The following is a 25,299-nucleotide window of genomic DNA, read 5'->3' on the forward strand; positions in this document are numbered from 1 at the left end:
AAATTCTATTTTATCACGATGTCTTTTTATTGTGAAAAAAAGATTCGCCTAATTTTTGTTGTTGATAAAATGTGAAATTTATTGATCAATGAATAATATTAGGAATTTACAAAAGGTTGTGAGAGACTATAAGAGATATAAAAGAAAAACTATACAATACATGTAAAAAATGAATTTCAAGATCCTGTGAGCTAAGCCGTAACTTCGAAACACCGACACATCAAGCTTTTAAACTTGTGGTCAGCCTTATATCGAAGAGAAGTAATCCTATTTTGCATAGCCTTATCAATGATCTGAACCACATATTCCAATGTCCGAAACCCTGTTTGGTGTCTTTTCTCAGTCCTCTCTTTCCAAAGATTCACCTAGTTACAAAACTATCGTAGCTAAATATAAAAATAAAGTTGATTTTTATCGACAAATTAAATTTCAGGAAATTGTTACATTTTCAACAAATAATTTATAAACCAAGGGATTCCAAATATTAGTATTGTTAATATTTCCTCCAATATCTACCGTCCTTGAAATTTATTGGGTAGTCGGCTACCAATCCGACCATATTTAATTGTGTAATTGAGGCTATATATTTTGGTTAGATAAAAAGCATTCAGAATAAACAACAACATCAGTTAGTGAGGAGTAAAAAAGATCTATAAAATTCTAATACACATATATGGGTTTTGGATTTAATATGCACTACAATAGAATTATGTCAAGAATGTTTTATTTCAATTCAGCTTAATTACTCAAAATTATCTTGTTGGTGTACAGACTGTTTCACTAAAAAGAAAACTACAAACATACATCAACAATTTTTCAATGTTTCACCAATATGAAACTAATGAACCGAATTCCATACAAAAATTACAAAATTTAATTTAAATGCAAATTATTGTATAGGAAAATGTAATTATTTCAAATTTAGAGCTGATAATTTTTGAAAAATCTTCAATTCAATATGGACATAAAATTGAAGAAGCGCGGAGACAGGAGTTAAGAGATATTTTGGGTATACAGAATTTGGGAGGAATGGGACTTAGGATTACCGGAAAATCTTGAAGGCTCTAAGGTTCAAGTGTTTGGTTTTGTTCAGGATCGTTTAAATAATAGGGTAAATGGATGGACTTTTAAATTCTTCACAAAAGGAGGAAAGGAGGTGATCATCAAATCAGTGATTACGGCATTGCCGAATCACACGATGTCTTATTATCGCTTACCTAAGGCCACAGCGAAAAAATTGACGAGTGCAGTAGCACAATTTTGGTGGAGTCCTGGAGGTAGTACAAGAGGACTACATTGGAAATCCTGGGACAAGGTATGTGTCAGTAAGGAAGAAGGGGGATTAGGTTTTAAGGATATAACTGATTTCAATACAGCAATGCTTGGTAAGCAGTTATGGAGGCTAATAGAAAAGCCACACACGTTATTTTCCCGGGTCTTTAAGGGTAGGTATTTTAGGAATGCCTCACCTCTTGAACCGATTCGATCATACTCTCCGTCATACGGTTGGAGAAGTATTGTCTCTGCTAGATCTCTGGTAAGCAAAGGACTAATCAAAAGGGTGGGAACAGGATCTTCTATATCAGTATGGAACGATCCTTGGCTCCCAACCACTCGCCCGAGACCAGCCAATAAAAATCAACACAATTTGTTTCCCGACCTTACAGTGGACTCCCTTATTGACTCCACTTCGCGAAGATGGAACTCGCAGGTTCTTCGAACTTTGGTGGATCCACAGGATGTGAAAATCATAGAAAGTATTCCATTGAGCAGAAACCAGATGGCAGATAGGGATGAATGGCATTTTACAAATAATGGAAAATTCACGGTAAAATCAGGTTATCAAGTGGAGATTATTTACCCGGATAGGGATAGATTACCGTTATTCATTGGCCCTACAGTTGATGTTATAAAGGCTTTTTGCTGGAAAATAAGGTGTCCACCAAAGATAAAACATTTTCTTTGGCAACTGATCTCAGGATGTGTAGCAGTTAAGAAAAATTTGCAGGCACGAGGGATGCAAGGGGATATAAGCTGTGCAAGATGTGGAGCGGACGAGGAATCGATTAACCATGTGTTTATTGAGTGTCCTCCAGCTATTCAGGTGTGGGCTCTGTCCAAGATTACAACAAATCCAGCTATTTTCCCGACAGACTCTTTATTTACAAATATGGATCATCTATTCTGTAGAGTCGCTCCACCGATGGAGGATCATCAATTTGCTTGGATACTTTGGTACATTTGGAAAGGAAGAAATAATAAAGTTTTTAGTAATCTGGATATAGATCCTAGGGATACTCTTAATTTGGCTGAGATGGAATCAATCATATGGGCTGAGGCACAGTTGATGAAGAATCAGAAGATGGGAACAGAGACTCAGGATACGCTTCCTCAGTCAATCACAGGCAGATGGTGTTTTACAGATGGATCATGGAAATAGGAGGATATGTTCTCTGGACAGGGCTGGTTCAGTACCTTACCTGGATTTGAGGGCCTAATGGGAGCTAAGAACGTAAGAGCGTCTCTCTCTCCTTTACATGCAGAGTTCGAGGCGTTACTATGGGCAATTGAATGTATGAGGAACTTAAGACAATTCCAAGTTACGTTTGCAACGAATTGTTCTCAATTGGTGAAGATGGTTTCAGAACCAGAAGAATGGCCAGCTTTTGCAAGTTATTTGGAAGATATCACGAATCTGAAAGAAAGTTTTACACGTTCAGAAATTATACACGTACCAAGGACGCAAAATACAAAGGCGGATAAACTAGCACGCAGTGCCAGAACACAGCCGTCTTTCGTCGTCCACATGGATCAATATCCCCCGGGGTGGTTTACAGAGTCTATATGAGTCTGTAATGTTGTTGACAAAAAAAAAAGTGAGTTTGAACAAAATCAGCCAATAAATAGGTGCATCCAAAAAGTAGCCAAATTTTATTGGTATTATAAAACCATAAAATAGAGGAAGCAACAACAACAACAGAAAATCAAAAGACAATTTCATCAAAAAAACAATAGCAATGAATCATGTTGCTTGTTAAAGAAACAATTTAAAAATTAGTAGTAGGGCATTTTGTAGACATATGGTGGAGGTGGTGGAGACTTGTAGTAAACTTTTGGGGAAGGCGAGTAGTATGGTGGAGGTGGTGGGGAGCTGTAGACATATGGCGGTGGTGGAGACTTGTAGTCAACCTTTGGCGACGGAGAATAGTATGGTGGAGGTGGTGGGGAGCTGTACACGTATGGCGGAGGTGGAGACTTGTATTCGGCCTTCGGGGAAGGAGAGTAGAATGGTGGAGGAGGTGGTGAGCTGTGGACGTATGGCGGTGGTGGAGACTTGTAGTTTACCTTCGGGGATGGAGAATAGTATGGTGGAGGTGGTGGGGAGCTGTAGACGTATGGTGGTGGTGGAGATTTGTAGTTTACCTTCGGGGAAGGAGAATAGTATGGTGGAGGTGGTGGGGAGCTGTAGACGTATGGCGGTGGTGGAGACTTGTAGACCATCTTTGGCGAAGGAGAGTAGTATGGTGGAGGTGGTGGGGAGCTGTATACGTATGGCGGTGGCGGAGACTTGTAGTATACCTTCGGGGAAGGAGAGTAGTATGGTGGTGGTGGTGGTGAGCTGTAGACGTATGGTGGCGGTGGAGACTTGTAGTCAACTTTTGGGGAAGGAGAGTAGTATGGTGGAGGTGGTGGGGAGTTGTAGACGTATGGAGGTGGTGGAGACTTGTACTCTACCTTCGGAGAAGGAGAGTAGTATGGCGGAGGTGGTGGGGAGCTGTACACGTATGGTGGTGGTGGAGATTTGTATTCGAACTTAGGAGAAGGAGAGTAGTATGGTGGGGGTGGTGGTGGGGACTTGTAGTCTACCTTCGGGGAAGGAGAGTAGTATGGTGGCGGTGGTGGAGAGCTGCATACGTATGGCGGTGGTGGAGACTTGTAGTCTACCTTCGGGGAAGGAGAGTAGTATGGTGGAGGTGGTGGAGAGCTGTAGACGTATGGCGGTGGTGGAGACTTGTAGTCGACTTTTGGGGAAGGAGAGTAGTATGGTGGAGGTGGTGGGGAGCTGTAGACGTATGGAGGTTGTGGAGATTTGTACTCTACTTTTGGTGAAGGAGAGTAGTATGGCGGAGGTGGTGGGGAGCTGTAGACATATGGTGGTGGTGGAGATTTGTACTCGGCCTTAGGAGAAGGAGAGTAGTATGGTGGAGGTGGTGGAGAGTTGTAAACGTATGGTGGTGGCGGAGACTTGTACTCTACCTTCGGGGAAGGAGAATAGTATGGTGGCGGTGGTGGAGAGCTGTATACATATGGCGGTGGTGGAGACTTGTAGTCTACCTTCGGGGAAGGAGAGTAGTATGGTGGAGGTGGTGGGGAGCTGTAGACGTAAGGCGGTGGTGGAGATTTGTATTCGACCTTCGGGGAAGGAGAGTAGTATGACGAAGGTGGTGGAGAACTGTAGATATATGGTTTTGGATGTGGGGTATATTTAGGGCCTTGTCTTCTATATTGTGGTGGAGGAGATGGTGGTGCCGAGTAATATGGGGAATTCATTTTGGGGGGATATGGTGATTTGGTTTTATGGACTGGGGGATATTTCTGTGTTGTTGGGGGAGATTCATAAGGGTAAGCTGCAGCTACGATGGCGCTAAAGACCACAACATAAACCATGCAATGCCCTAATCCCATAATTTTTGGGGATCTCATTCTACCCGTAGCTGCTCTTTTAGTTTCTCTTCTTTGTTATGATATAGTTCAACGTGAAGTCCCTTGATATATAGTCGCTTTTTGTGTAAAGTTTATATTATTCTCCCCACTTGGGTTCGTGTGTGGCACTTCCAACACATTTTGACGACGTGCTTAAGTTGTTTATTTTAAGATGGTGATGTGTTGAGCATAAGAAATGTTCCAGATTCTTTGGCAACTTCCTATGATTTTAAGAAATTTGTTTGCTTATTTTTTATTCAGGTCCCAAGATTAGTGAAAATGAACAAAGTGCTAAACTGATGATTACTTTAGCCACAAGCAAAAAAAAAAAAATTGTTTATGAAATTCATGTGGGGAAAGCGAAGATTATTTCATTATTACCGGTACCTTTTTATCAAAAAAACAAAAAAAATTACATATTTTTGTGAATGTTATGTAAGACAAACTATAAATAAAAAATTTGAAGTCATAGGAACATCGTCGGCTGAAACAATACATTTCTGTTTTTATGAACATTTTGACGAGTATGTTCCATGTCTAGTTGTATTCAGTGTATTGTTTGGTTGCTTTTATATCATCAGCACTCTCCATATGGATTCCTCATCTGGCTTTTATCTACCAGTAACAGTTTTAACTAGATCATATATACACATATATGTAAAACGTATATGCATGTTGTTTTCCTAAAGGAAGTGATCCATAAAAACTATTCTTATCAATTATTTAAATCCTAAGAGAAACAAAATTTTCGTTTATCATTCATGTATGTTAGGCACAAATTCATATACTATATGTGGACAAATAGTCATATCGATACATACAATTTACCAACGTGGTTTCATACATGATCTAGGGTTTATCCTACTATTTGTACTTTATTATTTTCAGATGAAAAGAATAATTATTTACACTCCATATAATTTTTTATTCTTGCAGTCTAAAGATGAATGAATAATGCTAGCACCAAATGGTGGTTAATCATTTTAGTAATTTAGACCAACCAAAAGAGTTATTTTTGGGTTCACCAACCAATAGGATTTCATTATTTAAAATTTTATAACTTTTAAAAAAGAAAACAAAATATTGTAAAGTTATATTATGTTTTAAAAAAAAAGTAGTTATAAAAAAAAATTAAAAAAAATATTTTTAACGTCGTGAGCAAAACACTAAACCCTAAATCCTAATCCCTAAACCCTAAATCATAAACCCTAAACCCTTTGTTAAATCCTAAACCCTTGGATAAATCATAAACTTTAAATAAAAAAACACTAAACACTAAAACCCTAAACCCTTGAGTGTTTTAATGTTTAGTGATTTTGATTTAGAGTTTAGGATTTATCCTAGAGTTCAAGGTTTACCAAAGGGTTTACGGTTTAGGATTTAGGGTTTAAGAATTAGGTTTTAGGGTTTAATATTTTACTCACGATGTTAAAAATATTTTTTTGTAATTACTACTATTTAAATTTCTTTTTACCTTTTAATTTTAAAAATATAATATAATTTAACAATATTTTGTTTTATTTTTTAAAAGATATCAAATACAAAATTATACAATCTTATTGGTTGGTGAACCCACAGGTTCCCCTCCTAGAGCGAACCCAAGAATAATTCCGACCAAAATAAATACATGCATCATCTCATAAAAACTCATTAGCGCGTCCTTTAAAATTTTATATCACAAATTGGCATTGTCTATGGGATGCTCTTCGCTTGTGTTCTCATACCCTCAATTAGGCCTGGGCAAAATAACCGGAACCGAAGAACCGAACCGGAACCGAACCGAAATACCCGAAACCGGAACCGGACCAATACCCTCAAATATCCGAACGGTTCTTATATTTTTATATCCGAAATAACCGAACCGAACCGGAACCGAACCGAGAACCGAACGGATACCCGAATATATAAAAATATTAATTATATATACATATAACATCACTAAATATATATTTTTAATTTAAAATTCTTTTAAAAGTATCTGAAAATAGTTGAGGATAACTAAATTATTATAAAGTATCCAAACTACCCGAAAGTATCCGAAACTATCCGGATAGTTTTATCCGAAATGTCCAAAGTAATCCGAAATATCCAAAATTTTTATGTAAATCATCCTAATTATTTAATATTTTACCCTAAATAACCGATATTTTATCCAAATTATCCGAACTATCCGAACTATCCGAACCCGAACCGGATCCAAATGAGAACCGAACTTTTTCCGGATATTTTCCGGTTCCTAAATTTACTATCCGAACCGAGCCGAACCCGAAACTATCCGAACCGAACCGAACCGAAAATAGGTCAAGTACTAAATGGATCCTCTAGCCCCTATCCGAACTACCCGAAACCCGAAATACCCGAACCGAACCGAACCGATACCCGAAATGCCCAGGCCTACCCTCAATATTACTAAACCTAACAAATCCATCTTCAATAGGCCCACTGGAAATCCATAGTTACTCCTAGACACAAAAACAAAGATGTAACATATCACATTTATCATGTAATTAATTATATTCTAATTTGAGCGATGATCCTGAAATTGTACTACGGTAAAAAGTCTATAAATTAATTATGGTGGGTCTATATTTTTTTATTAATTTGCAGAATTATTAATTTAGAAAAAATCAGTTTTTCTGATTTTTTTATGATAAAATATTTTTTATAAAACAAGAAAATATTTGATTCTAAATTTTTGAAATGGTATTTTCGTATAGCTTTTACGTATATAAAATATGTTTCAAAGACTTTAATTTTCGTTTTAGATATAAATTTACTAAAAATCATCAAAATATATTGAAATCAACAAATTCCATTTTATCACGATGTCTTTTTATTGTGAAAAAAAAGATTCACCTAGTTTTTTTGTTGATAAAATGTGAAATTTATTGATCAATGAATAATAGTAAAAATTTACAAAAGGTTGTGAGAGACTATAAGAGATATAAAAGAAAAACTATACAATACATGTAAAAATGAATTTCAAGATCCTGTGAGCTAAGCCGTAACTTCGAACCACCGACACATCAAGTCTGTAAACTTGTGGTCAGCCTTATATCGTAGAGAAGTAATCCTATTTCGCATAGCCTTATCAATGATCTGAACCACATGTTCCACTGTCCGAAACCCCGTTTGGTGTATTCTCTCATTCCTCTCTTTCCAAAGATTCACCTAGTTACAAAACTGTCGTAGCTAAATATAAAAATAAATTCGATTTTTATCGACAAAGTTAAATTTCAGGCAATTGTTACATTTTGAACAAATAATTTATAAACCAAGGGATTCCAAATATTAGTATTGTTAATATTTCCTCCAATATCTACCGTCCTTGAAATTTATTGGGTAGTCGGCTACCAATCCGACCATATTTAATTGTGTAATTGAGGCTATATATTTTGGTTAGATAAAAAGCATTCAGAATAAACAACAACATCAGTTAGTGAGGAGTAAAAAAGATCTATAAAATTATAATACACATATATGGGTTTTGGATTTAATATGCACTACAATAGAATTATGTCAAGAATGTTTTATTTCAATTCAGCTTAATTACTCAAAATTATCTTGTTGGTGTACAGACTATTTCACTAAAAAGAAAACTACAAACATACATCAACAATTTTTCAATGTTTCACCAATATGAAACTAATGAACCGAATTCCATATAAAAATGACAAAATTTAATTTAAATGCAAATTATTGGATAGGAAAATGTAATTATTTCAAATTTAGAGTGAGTTTGAACAACATCAACCAACAAATAGGTGCATCCAAAAAGTAGCCAAATTTTATTGGTATTATAAAACCATAAAATAGAGGAAGCAACAACAACAACAGAAATTCAAAAGACAATTTCATCAAAAAACAATAGCAATGAATCATGTTGCTTGTTAAAGAAACAATTTAAAAATTAGTAGTAGGGCTTTTTGTAGACATATGGTGGAGGTGGTGGAGACTTGTAGTAAACTTTTGGGGAAGGCGAGTAGTATGGTGGAGGTGGTGGGGAGCTGTAGACATATGGCGGTGGTGGAGACTTGTAGTCAACCTTTGGCGACGGAGAATAGTATGGTGGAGGTGGTGGGGAGCTGTACACGTATGGCGGAGGTGGAGACTTGTAGTCTACCTTCGGGGAAGGAGAGTAGTATGGTGGAGGTGGTGGAGAGCTGTAGACGTATGGCGGTGGTGGAGACTTGTAGTCAACTTTTGGGGAAGGAGAGTAGTATGGTGGAGGTGGTGGGGAGCTGTAGACGTATGGAGGTGGTGGAGATTTGTACTCTACTTTTGGTAAAGGAGAGTAGTATGGTGGAGGTGGTGGGGAGTTGTAAACGTATGGAGGAGGTTGAGACTTGTACTCTACCTTCGGAGAAGGAGAGTAGTATGGCGGAGGTGGTGGGGAGCTGTAGACATATGGAGGTGGTGGAGACTTGTACTCTACCTTCGGAGAAGGAGAGTAGTATGGCGGAGGTGGTGGGTAGCTGTACACGTATGGTGGTGGTGGAGATTTGTACTCGGCCTTAGGAGAAGGAGAGTAGTATGGTGGAGGTGGTGGAGAGTTGTAAAGGTATGGTGGTGGCGGAGACTTGTACTCTACCTTTAGGGAAGGAGAGTAGTATGGTGGCGGTGGTGGAGAGCTGTATACATATGGCGGTGGTGGAGACTTGTAGTCTACCTTCGGGGAAGGAGAGTAGTATGGTGGAAGTGGTGGGGAGCTGTAGACGTAAAGGCGGTGGTGGAGATTTGTATTCGACCTTCGGGGAAGGAGAGTAGTATGACGGAGGCGGTGGGGAACTGTAGATATATGGTTTTGGATGTGGTGTATATTTAGGGCCTTGTCTTCTATATTGTGGTGGAGGAGATGGTGGTGCCGAGTAATATGGGGAATTCTTTTTGGGTGGATATGGTGATTTGGTTTTATGGACTGGGGGATATTTCTGTGTTGTTGGGGGAGATTCATAAGGGTAAGCTGCAGCTACGATGGCGCTAAAGACCACAACATAAACCATGCAATGCGCTAATCCACTAATTTTTGGGGATCTCATTCTACCCGTAGCTGTTCTTTTAGTTTCTCTTCTTTGTTATGATATAGTTCAACGTGAAGTCCCTTGATATATAGTCGCTTTTTGTGTAAAGTTTATATTATTCTCCCCACTTTGGTTCGTGTGTGTCCAACACATTTAGACGACGTGCTTAAGTTGTTTATTTTAAGATGGTGATGTGTTGAGCATAAGAAATGTTCCAGATTCTTTGGCAACTTCCTATTATTTTAAGAAATTTTGTTTGCTCATTTTTTATTTAGGTCCCAAGATTAGTGAAAAATGAACAAAGTGCTAAACTGATGATTATTTTAGCCACAAGGAAAAAATAATAATTGTTTTATGAAATTCATGTGGGGAAAGCGAAGATTATTTCATTATTACCGGTACCTTTTTATCATAAAATCAAAAAAAATTACATATTTTTGTGAATGTTATGTAACACAAACTTTGAATAAAGAATTTGAAGTCATGAGAACATCGTCGGCTGAAACAATACACTTCTGTTTCTATGAACATTTTGACGAGTACATTCCATGTCTAGTTGTATTCAGTGTATTGTTTGGTTGCTTTTATATCATCAGCACTCTCCATATGGATTCTTCATCTGGCTTTTATCTACCAGTAACAGTTTTAAATAGATCATATATACACATATATGTAAAATGTATATACATGTTGTTTTCCTAAAGGAAGTGATCGATAAAAACTATTCTTATCAATTGTTTAAATCCTAAGAGAAACAAAATTTTCGTAACCGGGCCTCGTGGTCTGGTGGTATAGGAACCTCGGCTGAGGTGCCCGCCATACGAGTTCGAGCTCCGGCCTCAGCGGATTTAACATCTCTTCCGTTAGGGTACTGGACCCCCTACGGGGGATAGTTGGGAATGTGGCTGCCCAGATACCAGAATTACCAAAAAAAAAAAAACAACAAAATTTTCGTTTATCATTCATGTATATTAGGCACAAATTCATATACTATATGTGGACAAATAGTCATATCGATACATACAATTTACCAACGTGGTTTCATACATGATCTAGGGTTTATCCTATTTTTTGTACTTTATTATTTTCAGATGAAAAAAATAATTATTTACACTCCATATAATTTTTTTATTCTTGCAGTCTAAAGATGAATGAATAACGCTAGCACCAAATGGTGGTTAATCATTTTAGTAATTTAGACCGACCAAAAGAGTTATTTTTGATTCACCAACCAATTGGATTTCATTATTTAAAATTCGATATCTTTAAAAAAAAAAACAAAATATTGTCAAGTTATATTATGTTTAAAAAAAAAAAGTAGTTACAGAAAAAAAAATTAAGAAAAAATATTTTTAACGTCGTCAGCAAAACACTAAACCATAAATCCTAATCCCTAAACCATAAATCCTAAACCCTAAACCCTTGGATAAATCATAAACTTTAAATAAAAAAACACTAAACACTAAAGGGTTTAAGATTTATCCTAGAGTTCAGGATTTAGTGATTTTGATTTAAAGTTTAGGATTTATCCTAGAGTTCAGGGTTTACCAAAGGGTTTACGGTTTAAGAATTAGGATTTAGGGTTTAATGTTTTACTCACGGCGTTAAAAATATTTTTTTTGTAATTACTACTATTTTTAATTTCTTTTTACTTTTTAATTTTAAAAACATAATATAATTTGACAATATTTTGTTTCATTTTTTAAAAGATATCGAATATAAGATTATACAATCCTATTGGTTGGTGGTGTGAACCCAAAAATAAGTCCGACCAAAATAAATACATGCATCATCTCATAAAAACTCATCAGCGCGTCCTTTAAAATTTTATATCACAAATTGGCATTGTCTATGGGATGCTCTTCGCTTGTGTTCTCATACCCTCAATATTACTAAACCTAACAAATCCATCTTCAATAGGCCCACTGGAAATCCATAGTTACTATAGACACAAAACAAAGATGTAACATATCACATTTACCATGTAATTAATTATATTCTAATTTGAGCGATGATCCTGAAATTGTACTACGGTAAAAAGTCTATAAATTAATAACGGTGGGGCTATAACTTTTTATTAATTTGCAGACTTATTAATTTAGAAAAAATCCGTTTTTCAGATTTTTTTATAATAAAATATTTTTTATAAAATAAGAAAATATTTGATTCTACCGTATATACATTTATTAAATTTTTGAAATGGTATTTTTGCATAGCTTTTACGTATATAAAATATGTTTCAAAGACTTTAATTTTCGTTTTAGATATAAATTTACTAAAGATCATCAAAATATATTGAAATCAACAAATTCTATTTTATCACGATGTCTTTTTTTGTGAAAAAAAAAGATTCACCTAGTTTTTTTTTGTTGATAAAATGTGAAATTTATTGATCAATGAATAATATTAGGAATTTACAAAAGGTTGTGAGAGACTATAAGAGCTATAAAAGAAAAACTATACAATACATGTAAAAAATGAATTTCAAGATCCTGTGAGCTAAGCCGTAACTTCGAACCGCCGACACATCAAGCCTGTAAAATTGTGGTCAGCCTTATATCGAAGAGAAGTAATCCTATTTCGCATAGCCTTATCAATGATCCGAACCGCATGTTCTACTGTCCGAAACCCCGTTTGGTGTATTCTCTCATTCCTCTCTTTCCAACGATTCACCTAGTTACAAAACTGTCCTAGCTAAATATAAAAATAAAGTCGATTTTTATCGACAAAGTTAAATTTCAGGCAATTGTTACATTTTCAACGAATAATTTATAAACCAAGGGATTCCAAATATTAGTATTGTTAATATTTCCTCCAATATCTACCGTCCTTGAAATTTATTGGGTAGTCGGCTACCAATCCGACCATATTTAATTGTGTAATTGAGGCTATATATTTTGGTTAGATAAAAAGCATTCAGAATAAACAACAACATCAGTTAGTGAGGAGTAAAAAAGATCTATAAAATTCTAATACACATATATGGGTTTTGGATTTAATATGCACTACAATAGAATTATGTCAAGAATGTTTTATTTCAATTCAGCTTAATTACTCAAACTATTTCACTAAAAAGAAAACTACAAACATACATCAACAATTTTTCAATGTTTCACCAATATGAAACTAATGAACTGAATTCCATATAAAAATGACTAAATTTAATTTAAATGGAAATTATTGGATAGGAAAATGTAATTATTTCAAATTTAGAGTGAGTTTGAACAACATCAACCAATAAATAGGTGCATCCAAAAAGTAGCCAAATTTTATTGGTATAATAAAACCATAAAATAGAGGAAGCAACCACAACAACAGAAAATCAAAAGACAATTTCATCAAAAAAACAATAGAAATGAATCATGTTGCTTGTTAAAGAAACAATTTAAAAATTAGTAGTAGGGCATTTTGTAGACATATGGTGGAGGTGGTGGAGACTTGTAGTAAACTTTTGGGGAAGGCGAGTAGTATGGTGGAGGTGGTGGGGAGCTGTAGACATATGGCGGTGGTGGAGACTTGTAGTCAACCTTTGGCGACGGAGAATAGTATGGTGGAGGTGGTGGGGAGCTGTACACGTATGGCGGAGGTGGAGACTTGTATTCGGCCTTCGGGGAAGGAGAGTAGAATTGTGGAGGAGGTGGTGAGCTGTAGACGTATGGCGGTGGTGGAGACTTGTAGTTTACCTTCGGGGAAGGAGAATAGTATGGTGGAGGTGGTGGGGAGCTGTAGACGTATGGTGGTGGTGGATATTTGTAGTTTACCTTCGGGGAAGGAGAATAGTATGGTGGAGGTGGTGGGGAGCTGTAGACGTATGGCGGTGGTGGAGACTTGTAGACCATCTTTGGCGAAGGAGAGTAGTATGGTGGAGGTGGTGGGGAGCTGTATACGTATGGCGGTGGCGGAGACTTGTAGTATACCTTCGGGGAAGGAGAGTAGTATGGTGGTGGTGGTGGTGAGCTGTAGACGTATGGTGGCGGTGGAGACTTGTAGTCAACTTTTGGGGAAGGAAAGTAGTATGGTGGAGGTGGTGGGGAGTTGTAGACGTATGGAGGTGGTGGAGACTTGTACTCTACCTTCGGAGAAGGAGAGTAGTATGGCGGAGGTGGTGGGGAGCTGTACACGTATGGTGGTGGTGGAGAATTGTATTCGACCTTAGGAGAAGGAGAGTAGTATGGTGGGGGTGGTGGTGGAGACTTGTAGTCTACCTCCGGGGAAGGAGAGTAGTATGGTGGCGGTGGTAGAGAGCTGTATACGTATGGCGGTGGTGGAGACTTGTAGTCTACCTTCGGGGAAGGAGAGTAGTATGGTGGAGGTGGTGGAGAGCTGTAGACGTATGGTGGTGGTGGAGACTTGTAGTCAACTTTTGGGGAAGGAGAGTAGTATGGTGGAAGTGGTGGGGAGCTGTAGACGTATGGAGGTGGTGGAGATTTGTACTCTACTTTTGGTGAAGGAGAGTAGTATGGTGGAGGTGGTGGGGAGTTGTAAACGTATGGAGGTGGTGGAGACTTGTACTCTACCTTCGGAGAAGGAGAGTAGTATGGTGGGGGTGGTGGTGGAGACTTGTAGTCTACCTCCGGGGAAGGAGAGTAGTATGGTGGCGGTGGTAGAGAGCTGTAGATGTAAGGCGGTGGTGGAGATTTGTATTCGACCTTCGGGGAAGGAGAGTAGTACGACGGAGGTGGTGGGGAACTGTAGATATATGGTTTTGGATGTGGTGTATATTTAGGGCCTTGTCTTCTATATTGTGGTGGAGGAGATGGTGGTGCCGAGTAATATGGGGAATTCTTTTTGGGTTGATATGGTGATTTGGTTTTATGGACTGGGGGATATTTCTGTGTTGTTGGGGGAGATTCATAAGGGTAAGCTGCAGCTACGATGGCGCTAAAGACCACAACATAAACCATGCAATGCCCTAATCCCATAATTTTTGGGGATCTCATTCTACCCGTAGCTGCTCTTTTTAGTTTCTCTTCTTTGTTATGATATAGTTCAACGTGAAGTCCATTGATATATAGTCGCTTTGTGTGTAAAGTTTATATTATTCTCCCCACTTGGGTTCGTGTGTGGCACTTCCAACACATTTAGACGACGTGCTTAAGTTGTTTATTTTAAGGTGGTGATGTGTTGAGCATAAGAAATGTTCCAGATTCTTTGGCAACTTCCTATTATTTTAAGAAATTTGTTTGCTTATTTTTTATTTAGGTCCCAAGATTAGTGAAAATGAACAAAGTGCTACACTGATGATTACTTTAGCCACAAGCAAAAAAAAAAAATTTGTTTATGAAATTCATGTGGGGAAAGCGATGATTATTTCATTATTACCAACAATTTTTTATCATAAAATCAAAAAAATTACATATTTTTGTGAATGTTATGTAACACAAACTATAAATAAAAAAATTTGAAGTCATGGGAACATCGTCGGCTGAAACAATACACTTCTGTTTTTATGAACATTTTGACGAGTATGTTCCATGTCTAGTTGTATTCAGTGTATTGTTTGGTTACTTTTATATCATCAGCACTCTCCATATGGATTCCTCATCTGGCTTTTATCTACCAGTAACAGTTTTAAATAGATCATATATAGACATATATGTAAAACGTATATGCATGTTGTTTTCCTAAAGGAAGTGATCGGTAAAAACTATTCTTATCAATTGTTTAAATCCTAAGAGAAACAAAATTTTCGTTTATGATTCATGTATGTTAGGCACAGATTCATATACTATATGTGGACAAATAGTCATATCGATACGTACAATTTACCAACGTGGTTTCATACATGATCTAGGGTTTATCCTATTATTTGTACTTTATTATTTTTCATATGAAAAAAAAAATAATTATTTACACTCCATATATTTTTTTATTCTTGCAGTCTAAAGAGGAATGAATAATGCTAGCAGCAAATGGTGGTGAATCATTTTAGTAACTGGATTTTATATTCGCGCTCTGTATTAATAATTTAGTTTAGGTTTATAATAACTTTGAAGCTAACAATTTAACTGATTTATACAATTTTCTTATTTGAAATATGATTTGTTGATTTTAATATTCATGTTTAGTTATAATTATATCATGTTATTAGCTATTTAGTTATTTGTATTTATAGATGCAATAATTATGTTTATAAAAACATTCATAGTTTTTGAAATATTAAATTATATTTTAACATATTATGTAGATTACTCAATGTATGTAAACTGCTAATAAATTATAATATTTTTATCAAAAATTTATAAATATTTTATTTGAATAACATAAGCGATTAAACTATTTGTATAATATTCTAATTTTGCTTTATATTCAGAAAAACTTTATAATTAATGTGCGATTGTTATACATATATATATATATATAGATATGTAACAGTATAGTATTTAGTATAATATTAAATAATCTTTGTAAAATAATATAAATTTAAGTAAATATAATGAATTAAAAAAATGTTAAATAATATTTTATTTATTGAATCAATAATATAGAGAACCTAAAGTATAATATTTATCTATTACATGATCTAATTATTTAGCTGTATAGTATTTAAGCTTGTATGATTGTATAATGCTTTACAATATATCATAATTTACTTGTTTTATATGACAAATATTATTTTGGTACGATAGATAATGTATGTTTGTTTCAAAGTTTCCATGAATATTTTTTAGATCATTCATAAACTATTATATAATTTGATAAAAAATTATTTCTAGTTGCTAAATGCTGGTGATAAGATAACGAAAGTCTTAGAGCTTACTCATTGTAATCTTGAGATTTTTTTAAATGTTATAAGTTTGTAAATTTGTATGTTTTTAGTTTTTTGATGATAAATTCATATTGATTATTTTTCTATCATTCTTTTATGTTATTCTTCATGCTAATTTATTGCTCGTCATCTTTATAATTTTATTAAAAATCATAACTAATTTATTTGACATGCTTACATCGACTCTTTATTTTTTTATCTAACTTGTAAACATTTTTTTCTAAATATTTTCTTCAACATAATTCAACAGGGAGCATCTTAAACTTTATATTTTACATGAGGTGAATCAGACTAATGATTATAAGAATTCATCATTTAGTTTCCTTTGATAATAATTGTTTTTAAAAATCTTGTAGATCACATCATGTTAGATTTATTTCATTATAGCTTATTTGGTTAGTTTCTATGAAGATTTTAACTGTAACTAACTAAACAAATATTTGTACACACATAAAATAATAATGTTGATTAATATTTAAAATTTTAATGGATAAAAATTCGTTAGTTTTTGACTGATTAAAAATAATTTGAAACTCATAAATAAATTATGCCTTGCGATTCTCTCTCTCTCTCTATCTATGTTCTCTTACTTAACATCTTTCAGAGAGAGTGAATGTAAATTTCAAATATTTTTCTTATATTGGAGTTATTTTCTACTTCCGTGTAAGTCGTTGAACGGACGACTTCCGTGTAAGTCGTCTAGAAAAAAATATTTTTTTTGTTGTATTTTTCAATCGCAAAACTAACCTGAAGTCCTAGGTATAACAAAATATTGATTTTTTAATTTTCTATTGGACGACTTACATGTAAGTCGTCCAGGAAAAGTCAAAATTTCTGACACAATTCGGTCAAATGCAAAACTAACATGTTTTCTCTAGACGACTTACATGGAAGTCGTCTCGGATTGTTTTTTAACAAACAAAGATGAACGACTTCCATGTAAGTCGTCTAGGTTAAAAATCAATTGCAAAACTAACCTAAATGGACGACTTCCTAGAAGTCTGTCAGACGACCTCCGTGGAAGTCGTCTGCGTTAATGTTTAATAAACTTTCATTTTATCTAAAACTATAAAGAATTTTTAACATTTTCTTGTTAATTCATGTCTATTAATCAATATTTTAGCTACTGAATGAAATTTATAACTTAATTCGTGATATTTATGAGGTTACCAACATTCATGTTTATTAAAGTTTCTAGCTGATCCGAGAAAACTTCCGTGGAAGTTTTCTACGCTAGTTTTTGAATAAGTTGTATTTTTAAGAGTATTAAGTAACTTCAAGATATGTAAAACTCATATTTTCAAAATATATTTTCTCTCTTAGTTTTACTAAATTTGACTAAGTTTTTCAACACAAACTTATAAAAAATGTGATATGCTTTGACTAGTTATTATTGTTTGTTTCCATCTCTTAAGTATTATATTATAAACACTAATGATGATTATTGTTATGAGTTGGAAGAAGGGTTAAAATGTTTCTTAAAATGTTGTATTAATATGAAGCTACCGACATTCTTGTTTCTTAAGATGAGAAGAAAGCCATTGGAGTTTATTATTGCATATGGGAGATCCAAAGATAAGAAAAAGGCTATTGAAGTCTATTATTTCATTGATTTGTAAATGTGTAAACACATTGTTAGCACATGTATTACATCTTGGGAAACATTATTACTGATTTTACAAAAAATTCACAACTAAAAGAGTAGACATGCAAATCACAAAACATACCACAAACAAAACTATTATAGATCATTCCTCTACAAAGACAAGGTTAGACTCCACTTGATATGGAAGAAGACTTCCAGGAAGTCCAGACGACTAACAGGTAAGTCGTCCAAGAATTCTTCCAGATCTGAAAAATCTGCATATCAAATCCAGATCTGAAAAACCTGCATATCAAAACCGTTCAAATGGTTAAAAACAGAGAAAATGAGTGGAAGATTTGGTAAATCTACATTTATAGAACACATAAAAATACATATCTAAAATTAATAGATCTACATTTAAATGAGTGGAATATGAGAACCATCTGATTAAAAACTTGCAAAAAAAAGATACATTAGTGAGAAAGACATGAGACAAAACTGAAAAATTCATATAAAATTTGGTGTTTTCAAGTCAAAGAGATTAAAGTGGGTTTGGAGAGTTTTAGTTTGGGAAAAAAGTAAGAACTTTATACAACAGGAAGTTACCAAATGAAGAAAAATCAGACATAAAAACTTACCAAAACGCTCAGATCTGTTATGAAAGGGAAACTTCGTCGAAAGACTTCCTGGAAGTCGTCTAGCGCATTATATTTTAGACGACTAACAGGTAAGTTGTCCCAGAAGTCTTCAAGATCTGAAAAATCTGCATATCCAAAAACGTTCAAATGACTTAAAAACAGAGAAAATGAGTGGAAGATTAGATAAATCTACCTTTATAGAACACACAAAAATACATATCTAAAATTGATAGATCTACCTTTAAATGAGTGGAAAATGAGAATCATGTGATGAAAAACCTCCAAAAACAACATAAATTAGTGAGAGAGATATAAGACAAAACTGAAAAATTCATATAAAGTTTGGTGTTTTCAAGTCAAAGAGATTAGAGTGGGTTTGGAGAGTTTTAGTTTGTGAAAAAAGTAAGAACTTTATACAACAGGAAGTTACCAAATGAAAAAAAATCAGACATAAAATTTTACCAAAACGCTCAGATCTGTTATGAAAGGGAGACTTCGTCAGAAGACTTCCAGGAAGTCCAGACGACTTCCTGGAAGTCGTCTAGCGTATTATATTTTAGACGACTAACAGGTAAGTTGTCCCAGAAGTCTTCCAGATCTGAAAAACATGCGTATCTAAATCCAGATCTGAAAATCTGCATGTCCAAAAACGTTCAAATGGCTTAAAAACAGAGAAAATGAGTGGAAGATTAGATAAATATACATTTATAGAACACACAAAAATACATATATAAAATTAGTAGATCTACTTTTAAATGAGTGGAAGATGAGAATCATGTGATGACAAACCTGCAAAAACAAGATAAATTAGTGAGAAAGACATGAGACAAAAACAATAAATTGATATAAAGCTTAGTGTTTATAAGTTCTAAGAGATTAGAGAGAGGTGGAAGAGTTTTAGAATGACGAACATTACATTTTTGTTGCAGCCATTTGAAAGGAAGAGAGAGAATGTGTAAATTTTTCTTTATATAGGGAGACAAAAAAATCCAATTAGGTTAAATATTCTTGATTCAGACGACTTACTTGTAAGTCGCTCAGAAGACTTTAATACTTTTAGCGGAAAATTAAAATATTTAAGCCGGAAACTAAAATAGAAGACTTCACAGACGACTTGTAACTGGTTTAAATTATTTAATCGGGAAAATAATTTTTTAAAAAATTTTAGGCGGGAATATTTGGACGACTTACATGTAAGTCGTCTGTTTTAAAATATTCACCAGACGACTTGTAAGTTAGTTGTCTAGACCCTAAACATAACCACTAAACTTAATTAACTAACTAAAAACTTCATAAAATCAAATTAAACTTCAAAAATGTTTACTATACACAAAAATAAACACTTATAGGTAAAAATTTAATTTTTCAAAAAAAACATTCAAGCTTTCCAAAATCTAACCCTAAGAATACATACAATACTACAACATATGTTGTCAAACCCTAAAATCAAAGAATATCATGATTAACTACTTTCACTCATCTATGCTGAAAATTATTCATTTTTATTATATCTTAATTTACATTATCTAAAACTATTTATAATTACATGATTTTAATTTTTCATTTGTCAAAATATTTTTTAAAAAATGTATAAATTATTTTTAAGATCAACTACACCAGACGACTTACTTGATTCATCTAATAGAAGTCGTCTAGAAGACTTCTAGCATCTTAGACGACTCAGACGACTTATTGGGGCTATATTTGTAAAAAAGGCTTCTGCTTTTTTGTTTGGTGACAAAGGACTGGTGGTAATTTCACAAGGCTTTTAGGTTAGTTTTGCATTTGATTCAAGTTTGGGTATAGATTTGTGGTTAAAATCAAGGTGTGAGTCATATTTGGCAAATTCCCTTATATTTGATGTAATATTTTAATTTTTTATATACTACATTTACTTATTATTTATTTTTTCTTATATTTTATATTTAATTATTCTAATATTAAAATAGATATTTAATGTTATATTTTTATATTTTATATTTACTTATTATTTATTTAACTATACATTTTTCAGATATATGTTTAATTTAGTTTTTCACTTTTTATATTGTATTTACTTACTGTTTATCTTTTTTGTATATTTATTTATTCTAAATTTCTTGCTTTTATATCAATGATAATATTACGATATATATTTAATGTAATATTTTAATTTTTTATATACTATATTTACTTATTATTTATTTTTTCTTATATTTTATATTTACTTATTCTAATATTTCGATAAATGTATAATATAATTTTTTTTTATTATATTGTGTATTTAGTTATTATTAATTTTACTATACATTTTTCAGATAGATGTTTAATTTAGTTTTTTATTTTGTTAATTGTATATTTACTTATTCTAATTTTCTTGTTTTTATATCAAATGATAATATTATGATAGATGTTTAATGTAATATTTTTATTTTTTTTATTGTATATTTACTTATTGTTTATTTTTTCTTATATTGTATATTTACTTATTATTGTTTAATGTAATATTTCTATTTCTTACATTGCATATTTATTTATTTTATTTTTTTTTCTAGATGACTTACACGTGGCATCTTTCGGAAACTGTATTTTTCGCTGATGTGTACGCTCTATGGAGCCTCAATTTGTATATCTGAAATTGTTTACAATTTCTACCTGTTCAATATAAGTAAATATTTAAACATTCCAAAAAATTTAAAACCTTAACTTATATATAATATATATTATTTGTAAATAATTTCAGTAGCATATATATCATAATATTTGAAAATAATGAGTTAAATTTATTTACATATATTTGTCTGAAAGTATTACATTTCAAAATTAATTCTTTTTTTTTACTTTATTTCTCTTAAATTTCTAAAAATATTATAAATATAAAGTTAATCTGTTTTTTTTTTACTTTTGTTAACTTACCTTATTTAATGTCAATTTCGATTTTATTTTGAAATTATTATTGTTTTGGAAATATTAAAAGTTTCGAAAATAATAAATTATATGGTTATTTTATATATTTTTAATGCTTTTAAATAATATATAGATACTCCCAATGATTTATAGTCTCAACTTATATATAGTATATGTTATTTATGAATATTTTCAATAGCATATGGTATAAACCCGAAAGGAAAATGTTTTAAATTTATTTGGTTATAAATGTTTTAAAATAGTCATTTTTAAATTAATTGTTATATTTCATAACTACTTATGTTAAATACGAAATATTATAATATATATTATGTTAATATATCTATATTTTTTTAAACAAATTTTTAGTTTGCCTTATTTGATATGAATTTCTATTTTATTATGAAATAAACAGTTTTTGGAAATACTGACATTTTAAAAAATAATAATTTAAAAAACTGATTTGTCATAATACGATTGGCCGTTTAACATCCTATGTTTTGAGTTTGTTGATGATAAATTCATATTGATTATTTTTCATGCTAATTTATTGCTTGCCGTCTTTATAATTTTATTAAAAATCTTAACCAAGTTATTTGACATGCTTTCTTAAACTCTTTATTATTTTTATCTAACTTTTAAACATTGTTCTTTAAATATTTTCTTCAACATAACTCAACAGAGAGCATCTTAAACTTTATATGTTACATGAGGTGAATCAGACTAATGATTATAAGAATTCATCATTTAGTTTGCTTTAATAACAATTGTTTTTAAAAATCTTGTAGATCACATCATGTTAGATTTATTTCAGTATAGCTTATTTGTTTAGTTTCTATGAAGATTTTGACTGTAACTCACTAAAACAATATTTGTACAAACATAAAATAATAATGTTGATTAATATTTAAAATTTTAATGGATGAATAAATTCGTTAGTTTTTTTTTTATTGATTAAAAATAATTTGAAACTCATAAATAAATTATGGCTTGCGATTCTCTCTCTCTATCTTTGTTCTCTTAATTAACATCTTTCAGAGAGAGCGAATGCAAATTTCAAATATTTTTCTTATATTGGAATTATTCTCTACTATATCCAATTTTTTGGTGTGATACATTTTTTGTCTATTGGATTTTGTCTTCGGTTTTGTATGTCTACTTTCTCTCGCGGATGTTTTACATTTTTCTTTGTACTAATTCTCATTCACTATTATTGTTCATTCACTTTAAATCCTATATTCTTGACGCGTTCCTTGTTCATGAAGATTATGTTTGGGTTTTCGATTTGGATATTATTAAAGAAAACACATTGGATATTGATTTATAATTTATTTTGAAAATACACTTTTGAAATTTTATTTTGAAGAGTATATTTTTATTTTGTGTTCCTGGAAGGAAAAATATTGTATCTATATCTATGAATCAATTTAATTTTGATGATTTATTTCTTAGTATACCTTATTTGATGTTGAATTCCATTTTGTATTATCAATTTTGGAAATTTTAACATTTTAAAAATAGTAAACTATAATTATGATTTTTCATATTTTGATTGTTTTTTTTTTCTAATCCTATGTGTATACTCTCAATGACTTGACTTATAGCCTCATACATGGTATATGTTATTTTTGAATATTTTCAATAGTATATAGCCTAAACTTTGAAAACCATGAGTTAAATTAGTTTATTTATAATTGTTTGAAAGTTTTGTATTCTTAATATTAATTCTTATTTTGTATTTTATTTTAATGTTACATCTTGAGAAATATTATATATTAAGTAAATTTATTTATAATGTTTTACTTTTGTTAACTTACCTTGTTTAATATTGGTTTCTATTTTATTTTAAATGATCTTATGGAATTTTTTAAATCCTAATCAAAATATAATGAATTGTTTCTCACTGATTTATAGTCTTAGGTTATATATAATGCATGTTATTCATGAATATCTTCAATAGCATATAGCCTAAATTTTGAAAATCATGAGTTAAATTTATAGTTATAATTATTTGAATTATTGCATTTTAAAATTAATTATTATTTTTAGTTAATTTATGTTAAATTTTGAAATATATATATATTAAGTTAATATATGTAAAATGTGTTTACTTTTGTTAGTCTGCCTTATTCGATATTGATTTCTTTTTTATTATGAAATAAACAGTTTTTGGAAAACATTGACATATTTAAAAAATAACAAATTAAAATGTTTATTTGTCATAATATGGTTGGTTATTTTAAATCATACGTGGACGCTTTCAATGACTTATATCCTTAATTTTTATTTAATAGTTTACCTTATTTGATGTTGAATTCCATTTTGTGTTATCAATTTTGAAAATTTTAACATTTTAAAAATAATAAACTATAATTATGATTTTTCATATTTTGACTGTTTTTTTTTAATCCTATGTCTACACTCTCAATGAATTATAGCCTCATATATAATATATGTTATTTTGAATATTTTAATAGCATATAATGTTTTACTTTTGTTAACTCACCTTGTTTGCTATTGGTTTCTATTTTATTTTAAATGATTTTATGGAACTTTTTAAATCCTAATCAAAGTATAATGAATTGTTTTTCACTGATTTATAGTCTTAGATTATATATAATGTATTTTATTTATGAAAATTTTCAATAGCTTATAGCCTAAATTTTGAAAATCATGTGTTAAATTTATAGTTATAATTGTTATAATTGTTTGAATTATTGCATTTTAAAATGAATTATTATTTTTAGTTAATTTATGTTAAATTTCAAAATTATTAATATATATATATATATTAAGTTAATATATGTATAATGTTTTTACTTTTTTAGTTTGCCATATTCGATATTGATTTCTTTTTATTATGAAATAAACAGGTTTTTTGGAAATATTGACATATTTAAAAATAACAAATTAAAATGCATCACCAGTTGGATAGTTAAAATTCTCATTGTTGATGAGAACCAACTTTCCTAGGGCATCTATATAAAATAGGTATATCATTAGAACATTATGATAAAATCGTATATTTTTTATATGGACAGTTAAACAATGAACCCATAAGTAAACTCCAAAAAAATAACCACTCTGCAAAACCCATAATAAACAACTTCTTATTAAAATCATGCTCGAGGTCGTGGAATACCAAGGAAAAAACAGAAGCAACCATAGTTTAGATTTCTCTTTTTTTCACTATCTATCACTTTCTCAAAGTAAGTAGAAGCAACCATAGTTTAGACTCTCTTGAAAACTTTTTTTTTGTCATCAACTTATACAGATTCATACTGACTCTGTGAACCAAACCGGAAGATCTTGATCCATGTGAAACTTAGACAATTATTTATAGTCACGCAATACTTCATATATTAGAAATTAGAAAGTTTCTTATTTTATATAATAGTCAAAAAAGTTTTAATTGTTTTTGTTATTTTAACTATTTTAACATTAAAATATACCTAAGAAGACATATTTTTTGTTAATATTACTATTTTCTATTGAATTTCCATTTTACTTTAATAGTTAGCATTTTTTAGTAAGTTATGAAAAGTTAATATCTATTTTGTTAGTTTAGTATATTCATGTAATATTAATTTCGTTTTTAAAGATTAATTTTAATATTAACATTTTTAAAAATAGTAAACTTAAATAATAATTTGTCATACTACGATTGGTCGTTTAAATCCTACGTGGACGCTCTCG

The 25,299-nt window shown here is 31.7% G+C and overlaps 2 protein-coding genes and 1 pseudogene across 2 annotated transcripts; all 3 read right to left on the minus strand.

Annotated features, from left to right (window-relative positions):
• Positions 1-2,921: 2,921 nt before the first annotated feature.
• Positions 2,922-4,842, minus strand: LOC106376184 (extensin-2-like). The gene has a single exon (XM_013816247.3). It carries the CDS (start codon positions 4,702-4,704, stop codon positions 3,055-3,057), a length of 1,650 nt encoding a protein of 549 aa, XP_013671701.2. The 5' UTR covers positions 4,705-4,842; the 3' UTR covers positions 2,922-3,054.
• Positions 4,843-7,791: 2,949 nt separating this feature from the next.
• On the minus strand, positions 7,792-9,788 carry LOC125575411 (annotated as a pseudogene).
• A 3,175-nt stretch (positions 9,789-12,963) lies between these two features.
• On the minus strand, positions 12,964-14,738 carry LOC125580183 (extensin-2-like). The gene has a single exon (XM_048744326.1). The coding sequence runs from the start codon at positions 14,663-14,665 to the stop codon at positions 13,118-13,120; it is 1,548 nt and encodes a 515-aa protein (XP_048600283.1). The 5' UTR covers positions 14,666-14,738; the 3' UTR covers positions 12,964-13,117.
• Between the last annotated feature and the right edge of the window lie 10,561 nt (positions 14,739-25,299).

The sequence above is a fragment of the Brassica napus genome, chromosome C1 (genome assembly GCF_020379485.1).
Source record: "Brassica napus cultivar Da-Ae chromosome C1, Da-Ae, whole genome shotgun sequence".
NCBI classification, from domain to species: Eukaryota; Viridiplantae; Streptophyta; class Magnoliopsida; order Brassicales; family Brassicaceae; genus Brassica; species Brassica napus.

Bases quoted from the DNA above. Each gene is read 5' to 3' on its own strand.
- LOC106376184 (XM_013816247.3), bottom strand. From the start codon at position 4,704: ATGAGATCCCCAAAAATTATGGGATTAGGGCATTGCATGGTTTATGTT.
- LOC125580183 (XM_048744326.1), bottom strand. From the start codon at position 14,665: ATGAGATCCCCAAAAATTATGGGATTAGGGCATTGCATGGTTTATGTT.